This window comes from Haliotis asinina, chromosome 3 (genome assembly GCF_037392515.1).
Source record: "Haliotis asinina isolate JCU_RB_2024 chromosome 3, JCU_Hal_asi_v2, whole genome shotgun sequence".
Lineage (NCBI taxonomy): Eukaryota > Metazoa > Mollusca > Gastropoda > Lepetellida > Haliotidae > Haliotis > Haliotis asinina.
Genome location: NC_090282.1, coordinates 28,957,665 through 28,982,652, shown reverse-complemented (window position 1 = coordinate 28,982,652; position 24,988 = coordinate 28,957,665). Strand labels below are relative to the sequence as shown.

At 38.2% G+C, this 24,988-nt stretch overlaps 2 protein-coding genes across 2 annotated transcripts in view; one reads left to right on the top strand and one right to left on the bottom strand.

The window, feature by feature from the left end:
• The window catches only part of LOC137278816 (adhesion G-protein coupled receptor V1-like), a 134,916-nt gene that overhangs the window by 35,204 nt on the left and 74,724 nt on the right, over positions 1-24,988 (top strand). The window contains exons 11-29 of the mRNA XM_067811326.1: positions 722-870; positions 1,495-1,633; positions 2,582-2,793; positions 3,675-3,863; positions 4,054-4,204; positions 6,071-6,264; positions 6,864-6,987; positions 7,716-7,973; positions 8,433-8,562; positions 9,576-9,799; positions 10,923-11,143; positions 12,180-12,336; positions 12,670-12,884; positions 13,607-13,734; positions 13,953-14,081; positions 17,305-17,519; positions 17,771-18,009; positions 18,615-18,875; positions 19,222-19,359. Of these exons, the coding sequence (XP_067667427.1) occupies positions 722-870; positions 1,495-1,633; positions 2,582-2,793; positions 3,675-3,863; positions 4,054-4,204; positions 6,071-6,264; positions 6,864-6,987; positions 7,716-7,973; positions 8,433-8,562; positions 9,576-9,799; positions 10,923-11,143; positions 12,180-12,336; positions 12,670-12,884; positions 13,607-13,734; positions 13,953-14,081; positions 17,305-17,519; positions 17,771-18,009; positions 18,615-18,875; positions 19,222-19,359 (3,473 nt within the window). The remainder of the gene's footprint in view (positions 1-721; positions 871-1,494; positions 1,634-2,581; positions 2,794-3,674; positions 3,864-4,053; positions 4,205-6,070; positions 6,265-6,863; positions 6,988-7,715; positions 7,974-8,432; positions 8,563-9,575; positions 9,800-10,922; positions 11,144-12,179; positions 12,337-12,669; positions 12,885-13,606; positions 13,735-13,952; positions 14,082-17,304; positions 17,520-17,770; positions 18,010-18,614; positions 18,876-19,221; positions 19,360-24,988) is intronic.
• LOC137277788 (lectin BRA-2-like) lies at positions 21,689-24,666 on the bottom strand. The gene is made up of 2 exons (XM_067809718.1): positions 24,087-24,666; positions 21,689-21,930 (listed from the first exon to the last, which is right to left on the bottom strand). Exons 1-2 carry the CDS (start codon positions 24,664-24,666, stop codon positions 21,689-21,691), a joined length of 822 nt encoding a protein of 273 aa, XP_067665819.1.

Sequence of the window (24,988 nt, the reverse complement as noted above, 5' to 3'; positions counted from 1 at the left end):
ATAAATGGGGAATTTATTATTAGATACATAATACTGTTATTATAGTTGGTTTCTGGACTGTGTTCTGTTGTGTATTTGATGTTTGGGCAACCTTTCAGTGTCGTAAGCCAAGACATAGCTGGAATATTGCTGACTACAGTGTAAAACTAAACTCACTGACTCACTCAGTGTCATAACATTTGGTTAATGTGTATAATTCTGTCTTGACAACCCAGTTTTCAAGTGTATGTTTTCTTTAGTGAACCCATTTACAGTGCTTTTACTTTCCTGAATCTTCATCTATATCAGTCTGTTTCTACTTTAGTTTAGTGGTACAGAGTTTAACTTCACACTCAAGAAGGCTGCATTTATATATTGATATGGAGGTATGTTATTGTGGCTGCTTGCCCTGGTCCAAGCTCATTAAAATGAGATCATATCTTCGTTCTTGCTGTCATGAAACTAAAAACAAAATAAAATTTAATGAGAATCAGGTATCCCTCTGAAATATGAGACTGCAGTTAAACATGTGTACAAATCTCCATCACAGTATACTGACACTGACCTGACCATCCCCACTTCTGTTGGTGTCCCCCAGACAGGCTAACAACAAGAACCATATTTTGGTGTGAAGGATCCTAAAATTGAACCACAGGCTTTGGATTCTTCAGATGCACTATCTGCAGACCATGAGACATTTGAAAGGTAAAGAAGATTTATAAGTAAATATTCCATGTTACAGCTCCTGAGCTAGGGCACTACAACAGCCCTGTGATACTGTCTCGGAGGCAAGTCAACATCCCAGTCACTGCCGCCAGTGCCAATGGGGAGATAGGGTTTGCAAACATCTCCAGTGTTATGGTGGAAGAGCCCACAACAGGCCACACAACGGTAAGTTGGAATTCATCATCCGAGTCTGTGTTGTATCTTATGCCATAGGGGCAGTGCAGTAATCTGAGAGTTAGAGTGTTCAGTCGTCACACTGCTGAAGGGGCTGGTTTAATCCCTCACATGGGTGTAATGTTCAAAGCCCAGTCCTGGATTCCCCATTGTGACTGGAATGTTGTTAAAAGGGTTGAGAGCATAGAGCATCTCACCCAAGTGTCTTCTGATATCAACTAAATCAACATGAGTTAATAACGTTACAAATATTTGAGGATCGGTCAACAAAATGTGGAAAAAAGCATGAGATTTGAAGTGTTACGACAAATATTTACCAAACTGAACATTATATTTTGTCGTATCCATTTTGACAAATTGAGATTGAGAAAATTACTTTGAAGTTTCCAGGTAGTTAATCCCTTACAATTATTATTTTTTATCCAGTCAGATTGCATCATTCACTCACATTTAAATTACAACTCTGAATAGTACATCTTGTTACTGAAAATAAGTATAGTAGTAGGCACGAGGAACTGGACCAAATGTTTGCGACAACACCACAATAATGCTGATCAGTTTCCATCACTGGTTTGAAAGACCTGATCCCTTATCCAAACTTTCTCATGCACCCAGGTCCCACTGAAGATCAGCCGTGAAGGAAGCAGTGGATCAGTCAACATCAGGTGGATTGTGACTCCAGTTGGAGAGTCAGCAGCGTCTGTTACAGCTGATGACTTGGACAGTATGACAGGCGTTGTTACCATGTCATCAGGTAAATCACCATGGCTTGTTGCCATATTGTTTACCCTCCACCTGAGTACTCACCAGAATAGTATGTCACTAAACGAAACAAGTATGTAATTGAAGGAAAACTAAGTTCTATGGATAGTCAACTTCTATATTGCAATGGGTGCGACGTTTTGGTGTAGGTACTTATAAAGCAATAAAGAAGTTGACTATCCATAGAACTTGATTTTCCTTCATCTATACAACTTCTAAAATGCCTAAAGAAGTATGCAATTGCCCATCTCAATGTTGTTTCTTTGCAATTTAATTGGAGATGTTAAGTTTCTGTAAAAACTACATAGTTTTAGTGAGTACCATTAGTCTTTCAAGACTGCAGTTGTCTAACAGCTGCAGTTGTGGATTTTGTCAGATCTGCTGTTCTGTTTCATTAAAGATTGATTCTGTGTTTTGTTGGTTATTTATACATGTTGGTTGATATCAAATATTTTGGGTAGATTCTGTTAAATTGTGTCAGACATATGAACTATGTTGAGTAAAAAATATACCAAACCATGCAGACACAATGCATAGAAATTAGCTTTTATAGCCATATGGCTTTCAGCCATTGTTGCCTTGCCAGTTTAGACTCTCATTGGAGTAAACAAAATATGTGATCTAAACTACCACATTTGTGGAAGACACACAGAGAGTTACTGCAAGACACAAAGCTAGACATCTTACCCACTCAGCCACTGAGAATATGGGTTTGAATCCCAGATGGTACTCAATGCACAAAGTACTTGACTCTGTACTTTACTGAGAAGTCTAATTCCAAATATAGTCTATATTTTCATCTGAAAAAGATCTGTTAAAACATATTCTATGTGGGATGTAAGATTAAAGTTGTGTCTCGTGTTGTGCTGATTTCAGGATGCACTTAAACATTAAGTGTACTGTATGAACATGTCATCAGAGGTTCTGATATTATCTTCAGGTGTGTCTGAGATTGACGTAATCATCGGGATCCGAGCTGATGACATTCCAGAGATTGATGAAACTGTAACCATAGACTTGAGAATTGAGGGGTCTTCAGTTGAAAGGTTACGACCTGGCTCGACTGAGGTCAATGTCACTATATTGGCCAATGACAATCCAGCCGGAGTGTTTGAATTCTCTTCATTGATGCAGAGCAGTTATAGAATTGAGGTGAGTGGACGATAGATTCATGAAGATTCGGGCTGGCCTGCTGCAGCTAAAGCTAGATGTAAGAGGTGACATAAGATCATCTGTATCAGGTGGCCTGCTAACTAGGTTGACTGGGTTTTGTGGTAGCCTTGTGGTCACTGCATCACCTTATCACACCAAAGCTCAGTGTGTTAAGCCCATTCCTGGCATCCCTTGCTGTGATATTGCTGGAATATTGCTGAAAGTTGTGTAAAACCAAACTCACTCACTAACTTGGTTTATGTCATTATATCCCAGTTGTGTTCATCAATAATGAAATAAATGGTCACTGGGTTGTCTGGTCAATACTTAAATATTTAAGACAATCATATTATGAATTTTGCTCAGTTTGGAGTTATTCTGATGCAAAAGTCTGGAACATCCTTTAATCATAATGGAAAGGATTCATAATCCTGCTGTAATTCCAACAGTATTTTAAGAAAGAGTGAAACATCTTTCACTAGAAATTTCTGTCCACAGAATTTATTTCTGGCATCGAAGGGGAAAATGGTTCTCAGTTGTATCTTAGCACTGAAATTATCTCCTTCTTGAGTCAAGAATCTGCCCTGAGCATGTGTGTGACAAATCCATTACAACATGGGCCACTGTTCTTACTTTGCCTGGCCCCCAGGATAATATATGAAACAGCATAAAACACCATTTTGAAATAAATCATCCACAACATGTATCAAATGTGAAAACATGTAATGGTTGTGTTAGAATTAATTGACTGTGACACTTTAACTAGTTGCGTTTGAAAATATGTACAGATTCATGTGAATTTCAGTATCCTGAAACATGAAATGCTAACTCAACCTGTCATGTGATGGGATTCTCAATCATTCTCACCATGTGATCCACAGGAGGGGTCTGAAGCAGTAACTGTGATTGTAGAGCGCAGTGGTGGATCTCTCACTATGAAGGAAGTAGAGTACCGAGTATCACCCCGAGGAACTGAGGAGTTCTATGGAGGAACTAGTGTCCTGAGGTTTGCTCCTGGTCAGACCAGGGCAACAGGAACTCTAGTGGCCAAGTCTGATGGCATACCTGAGGTAAGGATGCGTTCAGTGTCATGGTTGTAGCTCAGATAGCATACATGAAGTAAGGATTCTTTCACAGCATCAGACTTATGGCCAAGCCAGATGGCATAACAGAATTAAGGATAATCTATTGCCTTTGTTAAAATTTTCATACATTTTCCACACAACGTTTCAAAGTGAACATTATGTTTATCTATTCCAGCTGGATGAGGTATTCACCCTCCAGCTTGTGAGTTATGGTACAGCTCCTGCCGAACTGGGTACCCGTCTCAACATTCCTATTACAGTATCAGCTAATGATGCACCTTATGGAATCATACAGTTCTCCATGGATCCCACCATTGTCTACATGGGTAGGTCACTCACTCAGTCATGTGCAATGTAGTGGTGGTCTGAAATATTCAAAGATTGGTCAAAATTACTAAACGACCAAGCAGTCAATCATGCTTTCTCATAATCGAACACAAACAATTTTGAAACACTTAATTGCTTTAACAATATTTGTCACGAGGTTAGTTTTGTGTGTGAAATTTTACAAATACTACCAACTCATTCCAAGTCAGGATTGAATTTATCTTAAGGACTCAGGAACTGTAGGCTCCTAAGATACTAGTCATTTTTTGGAAATGCATTTTGTAAAAAACTGAAAAGAACTGTGTATATTCTTCTTTATTGTTTGTGCATTAATAAATATAACTATGAAAATTTGATAAATGATCGGTTGTAATGAACCAATCATCAGAGATTTTAACCATTCCTAACATGAGCGGAGTGTACGCGTCAAGGAACTGTGACCAGCCTCACAGGCTACTGAGGTAGCCTAGTGGTTAAAGCTTTCACTTGTCACACCAAAGACCTTGGTTCAAATATTTTATATATTAGAAATGTTTGAATTCCCATATATACATATCGGAACTAACCATAATCCTATCTATAACCCTCATCCTAAAACTGATATAAAAATATAATCCTCTGGATCACGAATATGCAACATGGCTTCTGTGATTATGGGGAATTCCAAATTCAGTGTTCAATTTCAGTCAGTCTAAGTAAACTTATCCTCCGTGCTTTTCGTTACACTCCACCACCGAGTCTAATGAAACCTTATGAGAGGTCGCGTAATTTTACCATTGAGATGGACCAATCAGAATACAGCTTAACAAATCGTGAAAGTGGACATTCACACATACCTTTTGAACTTTTTATCTTGAAAAGGTTTGTACCCAAACGATTCCGAATACTATTTAGTGTACGCTCGCTTCCGGGTAATGCACACGACGCATGTTACAACCATGACAACGGTGAGTAAACAGTCCCTGAAAATAGTGTTTCTGGCAATATTCAAGGATGTCATCTTACAGAAATATTGACTAATGGTAATCATGTCAACAGAACCCCCAAAGCGTATATACAGCTGGTCAAATAACTGTGTTATATACATATTTTTGTTTGTGGAGAGATCTGTGTCGATAACCTGAATATTTTGAAAGTCCCTGAGATCCCTAAATAGTAGCCGTTGTTTGAGTGGTTAAATCTGTTTAATAGTCTCGTGTTTGATTGAACGGTTATAAGTCACTCAAAGGCTACTTGATGCGACCTTCTACTAGGTTTTGTTAGACTCAGTGGTGGAGTGTAATGAAATACACTGAGGCTAAGTTTACTTAGACTGGATTTCAGTTTGTGAGTTCCAATTACAGTAACATTTGTCCTGGATTGAGATATTTGTAGTGGAATTGATCACTACGACAAATAAAAGTAATATAAGTTGTTCACTTGTCATGAGGGGTGCATTGGTTGATGTACCCTTGATGTTTGTTTATGTTCCCTGAGCCCGAAAGGTGAGGAGAACATAAACAAACGTCAAGGTACATCAGCTCATGGGCCCAGAAATGCCTTTTTGTAGCCATTGCTAGAATTAGTTGACAAGAAAAACAGATTTAGAGTTATCTCCCTTCCATCAATTTGCATTTACACAACATCGGTAATTTCCATACATCACATGTGAGTCAATGTTATTCAAGATTACAAATTACTACCACTAAGTACTGAATGTGTTGCGAATGACAGTAGGGTACATTGAAAAGTTATTTGATTGTAAGTGGAGTACACTGAAAATAGTAGAAGAGCACTCAGCCAATCAGAAAACCATATTTATGTGTGAGGTAAGATAGTGAATCATAGCTATATACTTCCCGACTACAAGGCTGTCTGTATTCCAGGGGAGAGCACCAACATCAATACGATATACCGGGATCTGATTGTACAGAGGAGTCGAGGAACATTTGGGCAGGTGTCGGTAGCATGGCAGCTTCCACCCAGTGCTCAGGCAGACCTAACCCCCACTTCTGGAACTATCACCTTCGCTGAGGGACAGGCCCAGCAAACAATTCGAATAGCATCTGTACCTGATGATGTAAGATTAAAACAGCTTTGCTCATCCACCTGATATCTTATTGTTTCAAATCGTAATCTACTATCTGTTCACCTGCTATTGTTTGAGTGATATATAATCCATAAGTTTCCTGTTTGGACAAAGTGTTACATTCAAGACCTGGAGCTGTATACAGGAAACAAAAAAGTTACAGATCATGAAATATTGTGTGATATTTGTTGTAATAAAGACTGAGTGCACTATTTTCTTTTGTAAATACCACCACGAACTGAACACACCTATCACAAAGGTTACTTAACTTTTTCTGTTCAGTCTGTTGGTCACTATCCTTAACTGAGGCATTATCCAGTAGCAAAACACTGTCATCAACACCTAACTGGAAACAGCATTATCACATCTTAAGACTTTATATTTGATCGATGCTAAAAAGAAATTTATAAACTAGGAACAGAAATATCTTGATCATTGATTACAATAGTCAGAATTCAGTTCACACTTCCATGAACTTAGTGTGTGAATGCAGTGCTAAAATTGTGTTATGGCTTTTATTATTATTTGTGTTTCTAAGTAACAGTTCAGCAGCAGTTCTGGTTCCATCAATTACATTTTGCCTCTTCCAGGAGCAAGAGAGTGATGAGACGTACGTTCTGCAGTTAGCTGTACCTACTGGTAATGCCCAGCCAGGTATTCCGATGAGAGCCACCATTGTCATCAGACAAAATGACCACCCTGTAGAATTTACAGGTACTACATTGTATTGTATCTATGGAATTTTAGTTTGGGCAGATTTTCAGATTTTGGCAAGTAGCTTCAAGTGTATTTGGCTGTTTATTATTCCATGACACTTCTCTTGTAACATGATATCAGAGCTCTATTATTGTTGTGCTCAGTTTGCTTTCAGGCATTGCCTCCCCTACCCCATCTCAGGATCCACTAGTCTTGCATGCAAGTCCTAGGTTTTGTTCCATTTATGAGCACTTATGTATTGAGCCTAAAGCTGTTAATGTATATTCCAACTTGGGCCTTACTTACCAGCATTTGAAAACACCTGCCTTGCTTGATCACAAGGGATGTGTTATTTTCAACACAAACTGCCAGATTCTTAAATTCACTGGCCCTGTGGTTGGGTAAAAATTTAGACATGTATATGAAGATATTCATCGAAATTCATGCTAATGAATCATTATTGATTCACTCATAAGAGTAAATGATAATGATGAATTCCAGTTGGATGATAAACAATGTTGCTTTTCAAAACTAAATTATTTGTGGGCAGGTAAGTTTTACATCTAAGCATCACTGTGGTCTGACTGAAAGTTTTTGTTGTTTCACACTCTGTACCCACACATAAAACAGACAAAAACACTATTCAGATGATCTTTTAAACTCAATCGCCCATTCAACCACATGTTCACTCGCTCAATCACTGTGATCATCTGTGTGATGACACGAGAATTATTTCCTTTCTTCAGAGATCTGGAAGGATGCAAGGGAGCCATCTCAGGTTGAGTTCATTATTCAGAGAACAGGCCGTCTGACAGATACAACAAGAGTTCGGTACAGAACGTTGGACGGGTCAGCATCCAGCATTTCCCAAGACTACACCAGCGTAGACTCTGAAGTTACCTTCAACCCTGGAGAAACTCAAAAGAGATTCTTCCTGGAAGTCTTGGACGACAACTTGCCCGAGGGGAATGAGACTTTTCAGGTGCAGCTGTACAATCTGGGAGGTGAGTGGGTTTTGTCTGGTATACCAAATTAGACATGGCTGAATTATGTCTGTTCTGAATGCAAGTGTCCCTATGTGTCTCCATTGATGTAACAGGTAACCCACGCAGTGCCAAATATGTAAATGTACACAACTGATTGTAATGGAGGCAGTGTATTAGATTACAATGTATAAACAGACAAGTTGTGCCAATAATCTTGTTCTCTATATTTCTTTCTGCATGTTCTTCAGGACAAGCTTCATTTTTTCCCCAAAGGTATTATTAGTTTTTATTTCGATTGGAGAATATGATTGTACCAAGTCTTACACTGGAAAAGTATAACTTTATTCCAAATGGAGGCAATAGTTTGGTTCAGTGGCATGTACACGTATTACCATTTATAACTACATGTGTCGAGGGTGTAGTTCAGTCAGGATAATTAACATGGATTTCCTGGATAAAGTTTCTCCTTGACTTTAGGTGACTTCATCCTGACGAACAGATCCACAGCCACAGTCATGATCCTGGCCAATGATGATGCATATGGCGTCTTCCGCTTCAGTGAGCCGCTGGCGAAGGAGGCTAGTGAGGGAGAGACTGTTTACTTTGAGTAGGTTCATCTTAAAATTAGAAACATTTGTTGTGTTTCAATAGTGAAAAGATGAATGGATCTGAATTAAAGCTACAAAATTACACTTTGATTTCCCATTACATTTTGAATTTGTTTACATGAACAGTTTAATTCATTTAATTGAAATTGTATGCTCGGTGTGTTCCCTCATCACATCATCTATTCTGTAAGACACAGCATTCTATTGTATGTAGTTAATTTTGTGTTTTCTAATGCTGCAGTGGGCACTTTTACTATTGTAATCAATGATCAAGATATTTCTGTTCCTAGTTTATAAATTTCTTTTTAGCATCGATCAAATATAAAGTCTTAAGATGTGATAATGCTGTTTCCAGTTACGTGTTGATTCCTAGGTTTAATGTTAATAATTCTGCTGGACAAAATTTATGGGGATGGGTTACATCATGTCGGTTTAAAAGAAGTAAGCAAGCCACTGATGTTATACTGTCTATTACATACAAAATCACCTCTGAGAAGCGTGTCTAGAGTGTAAAACCGGAGATACTGATTTGCTGCAATACCATGAATGCCGAGATACAACAATGTCTGACTTTACCCAACAAAAGGAAAAGTTACTTGTGATGTAAACCACTGGTTGGCCATGGTCTTCGGAATGGTCAAGTATATATATGATTGATAGTATGTTGGAAGAGAAGGCTACTACCATTTGCAAACTGGTATGTCACATGAAGCTTTACATTGGATGATGTTTTCCTTGACTTTCAGTCCACGTAGTAATGAATGATAATAATAGCATTTGCAATGCACTGAAATCCACACCATGGAGGGGGATACTCAAGGCGCTGCGTTGTGTGTATTTGTGGATGTGTGAAAATGACATGATTTGTTGTCTACTAAAACTTCCAAGCACCGTTTGCTCAAAGAAGTAGCATTTTTGAGCTTTTCATTTCATTGCTACTGACATTGAATTTTGAACCTCAAATGAACAAATAATAACAAACCTTAGGATAATGATGCTCTTCATTTTTTAGCATCGTGCGTGACCAGGGTGCTTTTGGTCAGGTGGATGTCTACTGGCAGATCCGTGACATGCTCACCAATCAAGTTGTGTCAGACACAAGAGAATTTGAAGCAACCAGTGGTGTAGTCCAGTTCAAAGAAAGTCAAGGTCAACTGCCCATTATCATCAAGCCTCTTCCAGATGAAATCCCTGAGAACGAGAAGACATACAAGGTTGTCCTCATTGGAGTTACTGGTGAGTGAACAGCTTCATCTAGTTGTCATTTCCTGTTTTGTTGCTTTATATTTGTTTGACAATTCCACAGAGGGTGTTATCCAAGAAGTTTTCAATACTTCATAGTGCTGGCCTTCCAAGAATGTCTGCATCAGAACTTACTTTCTGCAGTCAATGATTGTCATAAGAGGTGGCTCATGTGTCAGCATGCTGACTTCGTTGATATAAGAGTACCGACTGATGCTCATGATCTCAATCACTAGATTGTCCAGATAATTATTTACAGATTTGTTTCATGTAGCTGAAATATTGTTGAACTGCAACATGAAACAAGCAAATATATAACTGATGCATTGCATTCGATGAGTCACAGAGTCGGTATAATGTGCGGCTTTGGTCTGTATGTTTTGTTAAGTGGTCATTCATGTGGGGCAATTTCTTCTTCACATACAAGCACATATATATATTGGATGATTACATCTGAGGCACCACAGTTCATTGTGCAATGTTCTCCGAAATATAATTAAGGGTATATGAATGTCAGTTTCATGAAGTAGGTTTGTCAGCACCATGGAAGTGCCCATTAAGTTCATAAACTGGTATCTGTCTAACAACCTGTAACACTTTCCTCACACATTAAACAGACACACTATGTTATACAAGTAATTATTACTCGCCCGTTGAAGATACTGCAGTGTAATATTTTGATGGCAATATTGCACTAGTGTAATACCGCTTGATGTATGACATCAAAATGGTTCAAAGTTGTGACGTCACAATGCTAATGCCGATGTCACAATTTTACTAGACCTTGCTTGACTCGCGGAATGCTGAGAGTGATCACACTGTAGGGAATTTCGTGGCAGTTTCTGCCAATTTATGTTGGCGAGTAATAAACAGAATACTAAACTCGCTTCCGTGAAATATCATATTTATTAATTTTGTTAAAGATTAAAGTGAAACTCGCTTTTGCTCATTTGATACCAAATCATTAACTCATTTAAGAAAAATGGTATTACACGGAAGGTCGTTTAGTATCCTCTATTACTCTTACTCCCTCACTTACAGGACGCTCAGGTGTGTTTGTCAAGGGGGAATGCTAGATACTCCAGCTTGATTCTGTTTGCCGTTTTCTTGTTTCCAGTTGTTTCTGGGAGGACAGACACGGTGTTGGCCAGACTGGATTCTACAAGAACTGAAGGCACTCTGAAGATCAAACAGAGCGATGAGCCATTTGGCAAGTTTGCTTTCCCAGCCATGTCTGATGAGAAGAACATTGCTGAGGATGTCACTCCTGGTCAGGAGGGGGCCACTACTGCTACTTTTACTGTGGAAAGGCAGCAGGGTACTCTTGGAAACACACAGGTAGTTTGAATATAGAATATAGGTTAAACCATGAGAATGTTAAAATAGGTTAGCCCATGAGAAATGTGAGTGTAGGTTAACCCATGGCCAAAGTGTGGGTAGGTCTACCCATAAGAAATGTGATGATATGTTAACCCATGGGAAATGTAAGGGTAGGTTTACTTATGGGAAATCTGTGTTTATGTTAACCCATGACGAAAGTGTGTCTAGGTTATCCAATAGCAAAGGAGGGAAGGGGAGGTGGGGGTCTGTGTGTCTGTGTGTGAACCCAGGCACCTGACTTCTAGGCTTGAGTCTCTATGAAGGTAGTTGTTCTGGAAAGAGAGAACATTACAGATAGCATTTTGCTGTCTTTGAGGTTTTTTGGGGTGGTTTTACAAGTACAAATGGCCAAGATTTATTTAAGTAACCATGTTAGTTTGATGTTTAGCCAAGGTGAAGTAAATATGTTTGTGTTATCAATCTTTGAGGATCATGTGCAATAAGTACTCTCATGATTATTAACACTTTCACAGACTTATACAAGGTACTGAGAAGTATCTAAGGTGTAGATGTTGTGATGTTAACTTTTTACCTGCACCTTTGCAGTGTGATTGGTAGCCTTTATTTGTATGCCCAGGTCTGTTGTATACTGGTGATACTTGTGTTATGATCTTATTATGTTTTGAAGTATTGTTTACCAAGGAGGCTTCAGGCCATCCATAAGAGCATCTTGTTCAAACTTTTACTCTTGTCAAAGGGGTTACACTCAAAGACTACCAGTTATCAGATTGTCATTTTTGTGGAAGCCGCAGTGGCAGGATGGGTTAGATCGCTGACTTAGTGTGCTGCCGATTAGGAGCTGTGTGAGTGTTGGTTTGAATCCCACTTTAGACTAGTAACAGAATTTGTACTTTACTGAGAAAGTGTAATCTCAAACATAATATTAATTAGATGGTTAAAATATTGTCTTTGACAACCTTTCTACCCAATAAGTGTAAGCATTACATTACCTACCCATCAGTTTTAGAAACTGTTTCTGTTATTCTGTATGCAGGTACTGTGGGAAGTTTTCTCAGAGAGAATGGGTGGCAATCCTCCCAAACTGGTGGACCTGATCTTTGTGGGTGATCAATCGTCGGGTGTGACTACACGAAATGACAAGCGAAGATCGGGCACGGGGACCCAGGTGTTGTTCTTCTCAGGTGGTCCAAGTAAGTACTGATAACTTTACAGGTAATGATGTAATGTTTGAAAATATATTCCAGAAAAGTTAAACAAAAAAAACTGAATTTTGGTATTGAGGTAAAGACGCTTGTTATTGAGGTAAGAAAAAGTTTGTTTTGAGGGGATGTCAGTAATGCATGAGTAAACGCTGAATAACTGGGAAGATAATCATTAAAAACTGGAAATATTTTCCAATAACAATTAAGAAATATGAAGACATCTAAATCAATGTCACACAAGGCAAAGACCTCCACCATCTCAGGAGTCTATGCTTATTGCTTTGTATTTGTCAGTCTCACTTGGTTCACGTCTGTTTGCAGGAAGTTTTGTCACCGTTCCCGCGTCTGCTCAACCCAAGCCTGCAGACATCATGAACGGTTTCAGTCTGAGTGCATGGGTACAGCCCCAATCAAACGTCAATGGTTACATCTTGGCCAAGACATCCACAGATAGTCTGAAGCACTTCTACAGTCTCAAACTGCAAATGTCTTCATCGTCGTCAACTATCGAACTTGCGCTGGCCAGGCCAAACTCGGTACTGCTGGCTACTCATATATTTGGGACAAAATCCAGGGGTTGAAAATTTGAAAAGGAATTATGAATTAGTTTAATGAGTGCTTTTTATGGAGCTGTTGTTATTATTTTGATATTATTCATGGTTTTCAATATTCATCATTAATATTCAGTCATAAATGACAACAGAATTTCCATGTATTTGGAACTTTCTTTCTATAACTTCATATTGTACATTTCATAGTATGGCTACACCGTTCAATATAAACGCATATACTTGGGGACACTGCCTTCACAACATAGTGTAGCCATCCATTCATTGTTCCATTTCATCGAACATACATAACTGCACATTAATCAGTTGCATGTCGTCTCCTTGGATACTGTCCAAAATGTATGAGTGAGTGAGTTTAGTTTTACACCATACTCAGCAATATTCAGATATATGGCCTTTAAGTAATGGAGTATGGACCAGACAATTCAGTGATCAACAGCATGAGCATCAATCTGCGCAAGTGGGAATCAATCGCATGTGTGAGCCAACTCAGCGAGCCTGACCACCCGATCCCATTAGTTGCCTCTTACGACATGCAGCATCGCCTTTTGTGGCAAATGTGTGTTGCAGAAGACCCTAACTGTGTGTAACATACTTGAAGACTAGACCATCTGCACTCCTATACTGTCTGTGAATTTTTCTGTGGTGAGTGTTTGTCATTGTTTGATGTCTCTGTTTACATGTTTCAGGGAGGAAGCCAGGTGTACCCAGCTGTGACCAGTGTCAACCTCGGTGACGGCAACTGGCATCATATTCTGGCATCTGTTGCCAATGGAAGTGCCAAGATATATATTGATGGGGTGCTCATTTCAACAAGGCAAGTTTATAAATTCTATTCTACCTAACATTTATTGCATAATGTCCTAAAAAAGTTTTTGGATCCCCCCAAAGAATTTACATTACCATCTCATCAGTTTTGAAAATGAAATTCTTTTGTCACAAACATATTCTTTTGTCTATGGAATTTGCAAGAAAAATCTTCTTGTGTCTAAATCACATTAATTTGTGTAATGTTATCCTGTTTCTGGATTGTAGAGCTCTAATACAACCTGACATCCTAGATGAGCCAGGTGTGCTGTTCGTGGGATCACTCTCCCCAGGACAAGGAACATACCAAGGCTTCATGCAAGATGTCCGTGTCTTCCTCAGGAGCCTGGTGGAGGAGTGAGTGTCATCCCTACACACATACAGAAGGCTCATGTCTCTGAGTTCTCACTCAGATTAGGGGTCATATAGATTTGTAAGATTCAAATAAGGGTATAAAAGGGAATGTGCCATATGGTGACATGAGTTGTCTCCCTGTCTCCATAGTTTGCTCAGGAGAGAATATGTTAAAGGACCACTAAACTCAATTTTTTGGTACTCTTTTTATCACTGCATATGAAAGACTTTGGGTTAGTCATAAACGAAACACCATTTTCTTTTAAAAAAACTTGTAGTTATTTAATACCAAGTGCTTAAAAGTTGCTAAAAAGCCGTCTGCTTCTCTCTCGCCCGCAAACGAAACCGCAGACAGGTTACGTAACTCTGTCGCCAGAGCCCTACAGTGACGTCATAGAAGGAACGTTTTCCCATTAAATGTATAGAAAATGTGTAGGACGCTCGTCATTTTGCTGATTTCTCGACGTCACCAAAGACATGCCGTATTGTTGTGTTACTGTCAATTGTTCCTTGGGGTCGGGTGATGGTGTCACTATGCACAGATTTCCACCAGACTCCGTAGTTTGTGCTTAAATTGGTTGTTAGTGTGTGCGAAGTGAGCTTTGTGGAAGCCTGTGGTATATATACTTAATCGTATGGTTCGCCCCCTACCACGCTTCCAGGATAGAAAATGGAGTTTCATCGAGTTTATAAAATCAAGACTGCTTACTACACATTGCTGACCAAAAGGATTTTGCATGGATATAACGCTTTCTTCCTCGGAAATGAGGTTGTGGTCAAAGTGACAATATTATCGTAAGTAATATTATATTGACCCCTTATATTGACCGATTCCAAGAATGAAAATGTTTTGTTATAAGCAGTGTCATGTAAAATCCCAATGTCAATCAAGAAAATACATATTTTACTACCAGTAGAAAATAATTTTGATTTTGTAAGTCGGTGAAAACAAACTTAAATAGCATTCATCCTCAGACAAGGCGCCGCCATTTTTTAAAATCGTGAAGTCACGGGCTATAGTCCGTTAGAATTATTGAGATTATGATTTGTTCTCATCAAGTTAGAAAATCAAAACTACATTTTACTAGTAGATAAATATGCATTTGAATCATGGCCAAAAGGATTTTGCATGACACAACTTTTAACATAAGGACTTCTTCCAAGGAAGCAAGGTGGGGGTCGAAGTGACATTTATATTGCAAGCAATGTTATTTTGACCTCCACCTCACTTCCAAGAGTGAAATTGTTATGTTATAAGCAATGTCATGCAAAATCCTAATGTCCATCAATAAAATACATATTTTACTACCAGTAGAATGTAATTGTCCTTTTGTAAGTCAGTGAAAACAAACTTAAATAGGATTCATCCCAAGACTGGGCGCCGCCATTTTCGAAAATCGCGAAGTCAAATTTGAATTAATGAGATTATGTATGGTTTGTTTTCATCAAGTTAGAAAATCAAAACTACATAAATATGTATTTGAATCATTACCAAAAGGAGTTTGCATGACACAGCCTGTAACATAACCTAAGCGAGGTCGGGGTCGAAGTGAAAATACTGCACGATAAATTTCTTCACTTGCTAAATTTACTTGGTTTGTAACGTTCACTCACCAGTATGTAGACACTTGTCAATAAACGTCTTTATACTTGGTCTCATAATCATAATTACTTTATAATCATACTTGTATGTATTTTGAAACTTAATAAAAAGAAGCGATATGCGAATGTATAACAGGAATGTAATATGTAGACATTTCATAGTTTTGCTATATGAATCATAATTCGCACCCATGCCCTAGTGTATGTCGTCTGCATCATTACACTTCACGACGAAAACAATGGTTCTGTTGAAAGCTACGACAACATATTAAAAACAAAAATGCAAATATTAAAATTAAAGTTATAGGAGCAATGTCAGGCTATTACCTTGTTCGAGGAATGTATCCATCAATATCCACAAAAAACAAGTGATATATAATTCATCTGCAGATTTTTCAAGTGATGTGTCTTTTAACAGTCTAATATATGAAAACATGATGTATCGTTTCAGGTTTTTCACATTGCTGTACAGTTTCATTGGTTACCCAAGACAGCACACCTGGCAACTAATTTGCATAATGTGCATCATTCTTTTTAAAAAGTTATTTAGTTAGACCAATAATGAGCAATCAATCAATGTATTGGTGGTTAATCCTTTGAAAGAAGGGCGTTGTTTTACATAGACACAGACACGACAGAGTGTATTCAGTAAACATTAATAAATGTACATACTTAAACACTACCTTTTGACAAATCCCCCATTTAAATCCCCATAAAACTAATTAATCAATCGGTTATCGGTTAATCCTTTGATCGATCCAGACAAGAAATGCCAAATGGGGACCTTTGTTGGGTAATCTTAGTGGCGTTACCACTAATTATACCTGTTATGAATTCATTAACTGAGCATCAAGTGAATGATGACAAATAACGTGTAGGTTTATACCACCTAACACGGATTACAACCTAGCGACAAGTGATTTTGACAGAATCGTCTAGTTGTAACTTGAAAACTAGGCAAAGCAGGAGACAAAACTAAATGATAGCAGAAACATATAGCTTTCATTTTTCACAACAGCTTTCGCGATTTCAGGTTTGTACAAACCTGTAAACGAAATAGTTCAACCCCTGAAATGTAGATGAATACTGCACAGGCCCCCATTTCTATACCCACTATTACGTCACGGAGACACGCCGCTCTGATTGGTTGAAATTTCGTTTGCGGCTGAGAATTTTGCACTGTTGACAAAAAGGTCGATTAAATGAGCATTTTTAATGACAGGGTTTCATTTATAACGATGTAATGTGTCACAAAGTGACAGGAGAGAATATCTCACAAGGTAAAAGGATAGAACATGTCAAAGTGATAGGTGAGAATATGTCAGATAGACTATGTCACAAAGCAGTATGAAAGGATATGTCCCAAAGTGATAAGAGAGAATAGCTCAGAAAGTGATAAGAGAGAATAGCTCAGAAAGTGATAGGAGAGAATATGTCATATAGTGATAGGCGAGAATGGTTCACAAATAAGTGACATCAATATTAACCCCCATTATACCCATGTGGGAAATGAAACGTCTTCAGCATGACTAATGAACACTTTAACCTCTGGGTTACCCTGCTTTTCCATTCCAGCCAGGTCTTTTGGTTTGTAATTAATGCCTCAATTTTGTACTTTCTATAGAGAGATCCTTGAAATCTATGAGACTCCAGCCATCAAAGACATCATTCCTATCTCTGGGATCCTGACCTACAGTACTGGGGTGAGGACGGGTACGTTCAACATCCAGTCTCTACAGGACATAGAAGAGGAGAGCAACGAGGTGTTCTCTGTCACTCTGGTGTCTGTTAATGGTGGAGCTGTCATCTCAGATACTGGCTACCTTGCCACACTTACAGGTACGTCAGCTCCAGTTTAGGTTGATAAGTGTTGGGGAAAAACAGCTGGGTGCGCTTACTGTAAAAAATATTCCTATTTTAAAGTGTATGTTATTGGCATAATGGACCATATTTTGTGGTAGTTGTTGACGATTACAGGCTTTGATGTATCAACTGTTAGTTGACCTCCTGCCTCACTTTGGTCTTTCCTTATGCTTTATGTGAAATACTGTTCAAAACTGTGTTAACCCAATACACACACTCTTTTACAGTTCTGAAGAGTGACAACTCAAATGGCTTGTATGGCTTCCTTCAATCATGCCAGCCATCACAGACGGGCAATGAAAGCGCCCTGATCACATGTGTCATCGGGCGGACTAGGGGAGATGATGGGGTCGTGACAGTCACGTGGGTCATCCAGCAGGACGTCAACAATGTATATGTTCCAGCTGTGGATGACTTTGTTCAGTCCAGAGGAGCACTGACCTTCAGGGCTGGGGAGAGGGAGAAGGTAAGGAGATCGTTCTGTGCTAACGACATAACATACTCCAGTGGTTGTGGAGCACGGTGGTGTAGTGGTTGGCATACTGGCCTCTTATGCCAAAGGCCTGGGTTTGAATCCTGGTGGAGACACCAGAATTTGTGACCTGGGTTTCATACTGTGCTGTGTCTCTTGGCAAGGCACTTCATCCACACTGCACTCAGTCCACCCAGCTGCTTAAAATGGGTGCCCGAAAAAGCAGATGTACAGACCAATATGGTCATGCTTAGCGCTTAGTAGCAGCTTTGAAAGTACAGTTCCGTCAGGGTACTGATGTGCAGCGTATTGAGCATACTTGATCTAACAGCTATCATTTACCTGAAGTGTAGTAACTGACTCCAACAGTTCATATCCAAAAATTCATTCACTTAAATCATCTTTAAAAGGAATTAGAGGGTTCGATGGATATATAACATAAGGTCGATGGATATATAACATAAGGTCAATGGATATATAACATGAGGTCTAAAACTTTCAAACTCATCACTTTCAACAGGTTTTATTATTAATTGTGGATATATTTTACCAAACTATGTAACTAAATGTTTGAAAGATTTGCTATTTCATCTTTTCAGAGTTTACAGTTCCAGATAAGAGAAGACAATTTGCCAGAAAAAGCAGAAATATTTCGTGTTTACTTGGAATCTGCCATATCAGGTGATGGACTTACAGGATCAACGAATCAGAGCGGAGCCAGCATCGACCCTTCGACAAGATCTTCCAGCCTCATCATAGATGACACTGACTTCCCTCATGGCCTACTGCAGTTCTCAGCCTCCACATCTCCTCCACAGCAAAATGGGCCAATGATTGTTCCTGCCACCCAGCCAGTTACTGTGAGTATATTTTGTTGTAGTTGAAAGAGTCTCTTTTCTTAAATCCAATCATACAGGGTTACTCTTTACTGTTATTATCATTTCTTGAACAGAGTTCAAAATAATTGATCGAGCTGCTTGGAACTTTCAGTATGCATGCACAGCAACTATTGGAGAATCCCCTCCCAGTTTTTAGCATTAGAATTATAGAATATGCCATCTACATTCAATGGTTTAATAGGTAATCTTAATGATAATTGTAATGGTATAACATAAGTAATTACAACTTGCTTTTTTATATCCCGATGTAGGCTTTTAAAGACCTTGCTGTGAGTTCATTGTGTTGCATTCTGTTCTTCACATCCAGATTATGGCAAGGGAGGAAGATCGGGTGGCTGCCCTAATGGTGGTTCGGGCTCAAGGACTGATTGGTGAAGTCTCTGTAGAATGGAGGACCATTGACGGCACCGCAAGGAGTTCAGGGAAGTCACCTCCAGATTACATTGTAAGTTTGTAGCATACTAGTATCTCTGCTTTTACATGCCATCATCACTTCTATTACATGTCTATTATGTCTTCACCATTTCAGCCATGGAAGTTCTAAAGACTAAACTGCCTAATATTTTAGGTATCATAAGCATGAGTAGAAGTTTGATATTTTTAAGGCGTTTGTTATGTTGTAATAAAATATCACAAATAAGTAAACATTTTAGTATATAAAACAATCATTTCTTCTATTTAGTCTAATTCTGTCTATTTTATGGTAGAAATAAGCATCCAATTAGACTGCACTGGAAACATTTTGAGTAAGGTTGATGCTTGCAGATAATGTATTGTGACTGAACCTTTAGTAGCAAACAGAGATCACCAATAAGAGAGAGTTGTCATAGCAACTAACTGAACAGCATCATACATGTATTATCAATGCAGGTTCATTCTTAATTTCAGATAATATACTAAAGAAAATAAAGGAACATTGTCCACCACAGTCACAAATATATAGTTGTAATGGATGAAAAATATCAGTATTATGATTCCACTGCGTTGATATGTGTTCGTACATCTGCTCCCAGTCATTGTATCAGTGAAGAATCCAGCTATTTCATTTGCCAATCAAGTCAGCTTCTTGAGCGAACAGATAATACTCACAAGCAAAGATAAGTTGGACCAGCACAGAGAATGCAGTTATGAGAAGTAGGCGGTGCTCAGCAATGAGCAAGCCCATTTGTTTTTTGAAAGGGAGAGAACATGTCAGCTAGTGCACATGCAGTGCATGATGATTAAAATTGGTTCTGCACATAGCTGCTCACAAATTGCTCATGAGACTCTCATGTGATCAGTGTAGCAAGTTCCAGTGTGTGGCACTGATTCATGCTAACACAGGTCAATTGTCAGGTCGTTACTTAAGTCTGCTTGTTTGCCAGTAGATTAAGGTTGTCTTATAGTTAAAGCGTCATGTTACTGATAAAAGGAAAACATTGTTTTGAACTTGAAGTTTCTATTACTCTCAAGATAGCATGATAATTCATATTAACAAAACAGAGCCTTCATAATATACCATCTATCTACATTTATTTACAAAACTACATTATAACTACATATGCCAATGAGAAATACACAACACTAATATACAACAAATCTCAGACTGTACCTGTTGGCCTAATATTTATGGGCAAACGTTTTTAATAAAAAATATGCATGTTTATGTTTTGAATATTTAGATCTCTAAGGTTTTTAAATTGGGTCATCTCTCCAGTACAGCTGACCTTACTGAGGTAGCAGTCTGATGTTCTGGTTAAATAGGAATATATACTTAGGGGATACCTAAGGAACAGGATGTTGTACAAAGTAGCATTAGTGCTAGAATTGTTGCACATTTGTGTTAAGGTATAAGAGTTATGATTACCTGCTCACTACAACTCTCATAAATCTTTGTTAAGGTAGGGGAGTTGCAGTCACCTTAGCACTAAGATGACTAAGTACATTGACATCCATGCCAAAATACATGTTTGACACCCATGCCAAAATACATGTTACTTCTTTTATATCTTCAATTTCATTTGCATTGAATATTGTCTGTCATAAAATTTACCACTTTGATTTGATAAGGTGACCTAACATGCTCATATCTGTGGCATGTCTTGATTCTGAAGCTCTATCACAAAGGCTTACTCTCATACCCTTCACTTCACAATCGTGACCAAAAGTTCTGTTCCTGATCTGGTTTGGTATGTCTTTTAGCTTGGTTAGTTAGTGAGGGTTAAAATATCCAAAATATTTAGATGGTACTTATTTTCATGTTGGGTTGATGTTGAAGCATAAAATCACTGATTCTAAAATATATGGTGATGACTTCCAGTTTCACTCTGATGTAAAGGATTAAGAACTAAAAGGCTAAGAGCTTCTGAATGGCACATATACAATAATTTTCAAATGTGGCTTGACCGGCTAAGATTGTACTGTATGATAAATTGACGTAGTTTGCCTGGAATACATTGATACATGATCCTCAAATCTGAATCAAGGATCACACAGAACTCGGCAGGTCCAATGTAAAAGTCCTGGAAGACCTAATATACAGACAATGCACTAAGAACCTTTGGAGCCGTCTTTTCTTATTTATAGCAAGCCACCTTGTTTAGTCAGATTCTACCTTTTTCACATGAAAACTGGAATAATGAATACTGTGCACAGTCTAAGATATGTCAGTCAGTATGCATGTACAGTAGTACTGACTGTTTGTGCACATCTTGGTCCATTCAGCAAGATACCAAAGGTCATGGCTGTGTGACAGGTATCACATCCCCCATGCTTATATGTCATGGATGACATCATTAGAGAGGCAGACCTTGCACTTCGCAGATGAAGTTGAAGTTCTCAGTGCAGATTGCATCATTCCACTGATGGTTCTCTTCCCGGCTGAGCAGCATGCACTGTGACCCTTCTTCGTTCGGTTCGCCATCAGCCCACTTGATGAATGTGAAGGGTTTGGTGAAGAACTGGGATGTCCACATCCACTGCCGTGTGCTGCCAAGGAAGCTGCCGCTAGTCCACCAACCTTGTGCCTGACTGATGGCTGCATATGGAGTAGGCAGATTATCATGTACATGGGTTATAAAGATTATCTAAGATAGATACACATGGATTACACAGATTATCAGTGATAGTTGCACATGTGTTAAACGAATTATCAGAGATAGCTGCATATGGATTATGCAGATTATCATAGATGGTTATGCATGGATTATACAGATTATAGCATATAGCTGCATGTGGATTATGCAGATTATCAGACATAGTTGCACATGGATTATACAGAGTATGAGATATAGGGGCACATAGACTTAATATATTATCAGAGGTAGTTGCACATGGATTGTGCAGATCAATAGAGATAGTTGCACATGGAATAGACAGATTATTAATGATGGATGCACATGGATTATACAGATTATCAGAGGTAGTTACACATGGAATATACATATTATCATAGTTGTACATGGATTACACAACTTGTCATAGATAAGCGGACATGGGTTATGCAGGTTATTAGAGGTAGTTGCACATGGTTAATACAAAGTATCATAGATATATGGGCAAAGATTATACAGGTAATCAGATAGTTGCACATTGATTATCTAGTTTAGCCTGACAGAAGGAGGTAATTCAGTTTATCGCTACTAGCTGCACACAGATTGTTCATATAGTCACTGATCTCTGCATGAAGATTAAGAAGATTTCTCTTTGATGGCTTGATGCAGATTATACAGATTTTCACAGATGCCACCATGATGTTCATTGTATGGCTAATTTCAGAGATATAATACCAGCAGAATCGTAATGACAGTGTGAAATCTTTGGAAGTGCTCCTAAAATCCCATGAAATAACATGGTGCATGCATGTGCGTGCGTATAGTTTGGCTGCACTTAGAAATTTTTCAAAGAGAGCCTTTCACCCCAGTTACCATAGTTTAGCATATGAATTAGGGACTTGGAGAGGAGTATATATGATTTAATGTATCATTATGAACCATTAAATATAGTTGATCAAAATCATATCACTAAGCATGGTTGAAATTAACCATTTTGCACAATAGCTGACAAGAGTCTTATCATCTCTTCAACACATAATGCTGTGATGTAATAATGCTATATTAGGATCATTGATATGAGGCAACCTTAATTTCATTCTGTTGGGCAAGAGTCAAATGATTTTGATGAAAGTCATTGTACAAAAATGATGGCTGTAAGGGTCACTTGAATAGGTTGTTGAAAGCAATCATCATAACTAGAAAGAGGTTATATCATAAGAATGGGGTCGATAAATCATGACTAGAATGAGGTCATAATTATCATGAGAATGGGGTTGATAAAAGACATATCAGCAAGATGGAATTGCTAACCATAATTTCTCTTGAAATGTGTCGATAAAGTTATATCACAAAAATGCTGATTGAGAGTCCTATATCAAAGGAATGGGAATGCTACGCCTGTCAGTGTACTAGAAAGAGGTTAGCACTGAGTAAGAATGTGCTGTTACGATACAAGCCATATTCCTGTTTACTGTAGGGACGGAGATGAGTCATGAGTAGTGATACGTGAATGGAGAGTGTGAATGTATTCTAGTACTGTGTGGCTAGACTTGTGCCTGTTATATATCAAGGTTATAAACAGGAATAACTGCATGCATTTAGTGTCTGTTGTTATTCATAACCTCGTATATCGTCTGGGGTTGCAGTTGAGTTTTAAATAAACTTCTCACTGTATTCATTGATTCAGTGTTCAGCATGCCATCAAAATATGTTTGATTTGTGATTAAAATTTGAATAATATAACAAAACATGTAGCATGACAGATATATAATATTTTGTTCAATTTCATATACATTCATTTGTATTCAATATAGACAAACTTTATGCCAAAAAAACTTCCTTATTTCATGAATACATTTTGATACAGATTCTTGTACCTTGCTTGACAAAGTACAAGATCAACATATCTGTAAATATTACATTCACAAATTAAAAAAGGTTTTATCCATAAAGTTTGTCTGTTTTGTACTTATTTATTTATTTCTATAAATGCTCAAGGAAGTTACATATATATTGGCAAAAATGTATTCTTTCAATGCAAAAACGATTGGCATGCCATTATTAATATTGAAAATTGACACTTTTTGTATCCAGAATTTCAAAAACAAAAAATTATGTTAGCTTATACAAAAACAATTACCTGGATCATTCTTTATGATGAATGAGAGGATGTAATGCTCTCGCACTGTTCCCATGGCAACAAGATCACTTTCAAAAGCACCACAATAATCCTTTGCTTCATACCATGATGTGTTGAAGTGTGAAAGGAGGTAGCAGGACGGCCAGTTTTCAATTCCAATAAACCCATCTGGACATCGGTTACTCAGGTGTACTGACTGGGATCTCATCCTGCCATTACCTTTAGCCGAAAGTTCATCAACTTTCTGGTCCAGTTTTCGCCACCATCGGAGAACACGTGTAGATAACTTATCTAACATGCGTGTGACTTTCTTGGATAGTTGTTTCAGATCTTCTCTGGTGATGGGAGTCACCTGTTGATCCGTTTCAGCCGTTTCAGAGACAGATCGTTTCTGTCGGTAATATGTGATGAATGGATTTATCTGAGCACATGTTTTGCTTTTAGCAGAAATCTTCAGTTCATATTCACATCCACCAATACTGACATCGCAAGAATTTGCTTCGACACCCAGAAGCAATCCTACAACCACTGCCAGTACCAAAGGAATGTACAGTGTTTGTAAACATTCATGAAACATCATTTTTAGATGTTAATGAAAAAGACTGAAATAAACTTTTTGAATTCCTCTTTGATGCTGTCTCAGCAGAACTGATATTTCTAAATCCCTGCAGTTTGTAATGTCCATCATATGCAAGAAGTGGGATCACAGTGGAATATCCTGAAAACTATTCCTTGCCTTGTCCTTGTGGCATATTGAGTGACAGAATAAGTTGCCTGCAAGTTAACTGGTAGAACTGACACAAAATCTCTATACAGTACTGCTCAAGACATTATATTAACATGATCCAATGTTGAAATTAGTACAAAATGGAGTCACCTGTCGACAGCAGTACTTGTATCTG

Excerpts from the sequence above, each read along its gene's own strand:
- LOC137277788 (XM_067809718.1), bottom strand. The coding sequence starts at position 24,666 with ATGATGTTTCATGAATGTTTACAAACACTGTACATTCCTTTGGTACTG. Across the intron at positions 21,931-24,086 it reads CATCATAAAGAATGATCCAG|CCATCAGTCAGGCACAAGGT; the intron begins GTAATTGTTTTT and ends CTCCATATGCAG.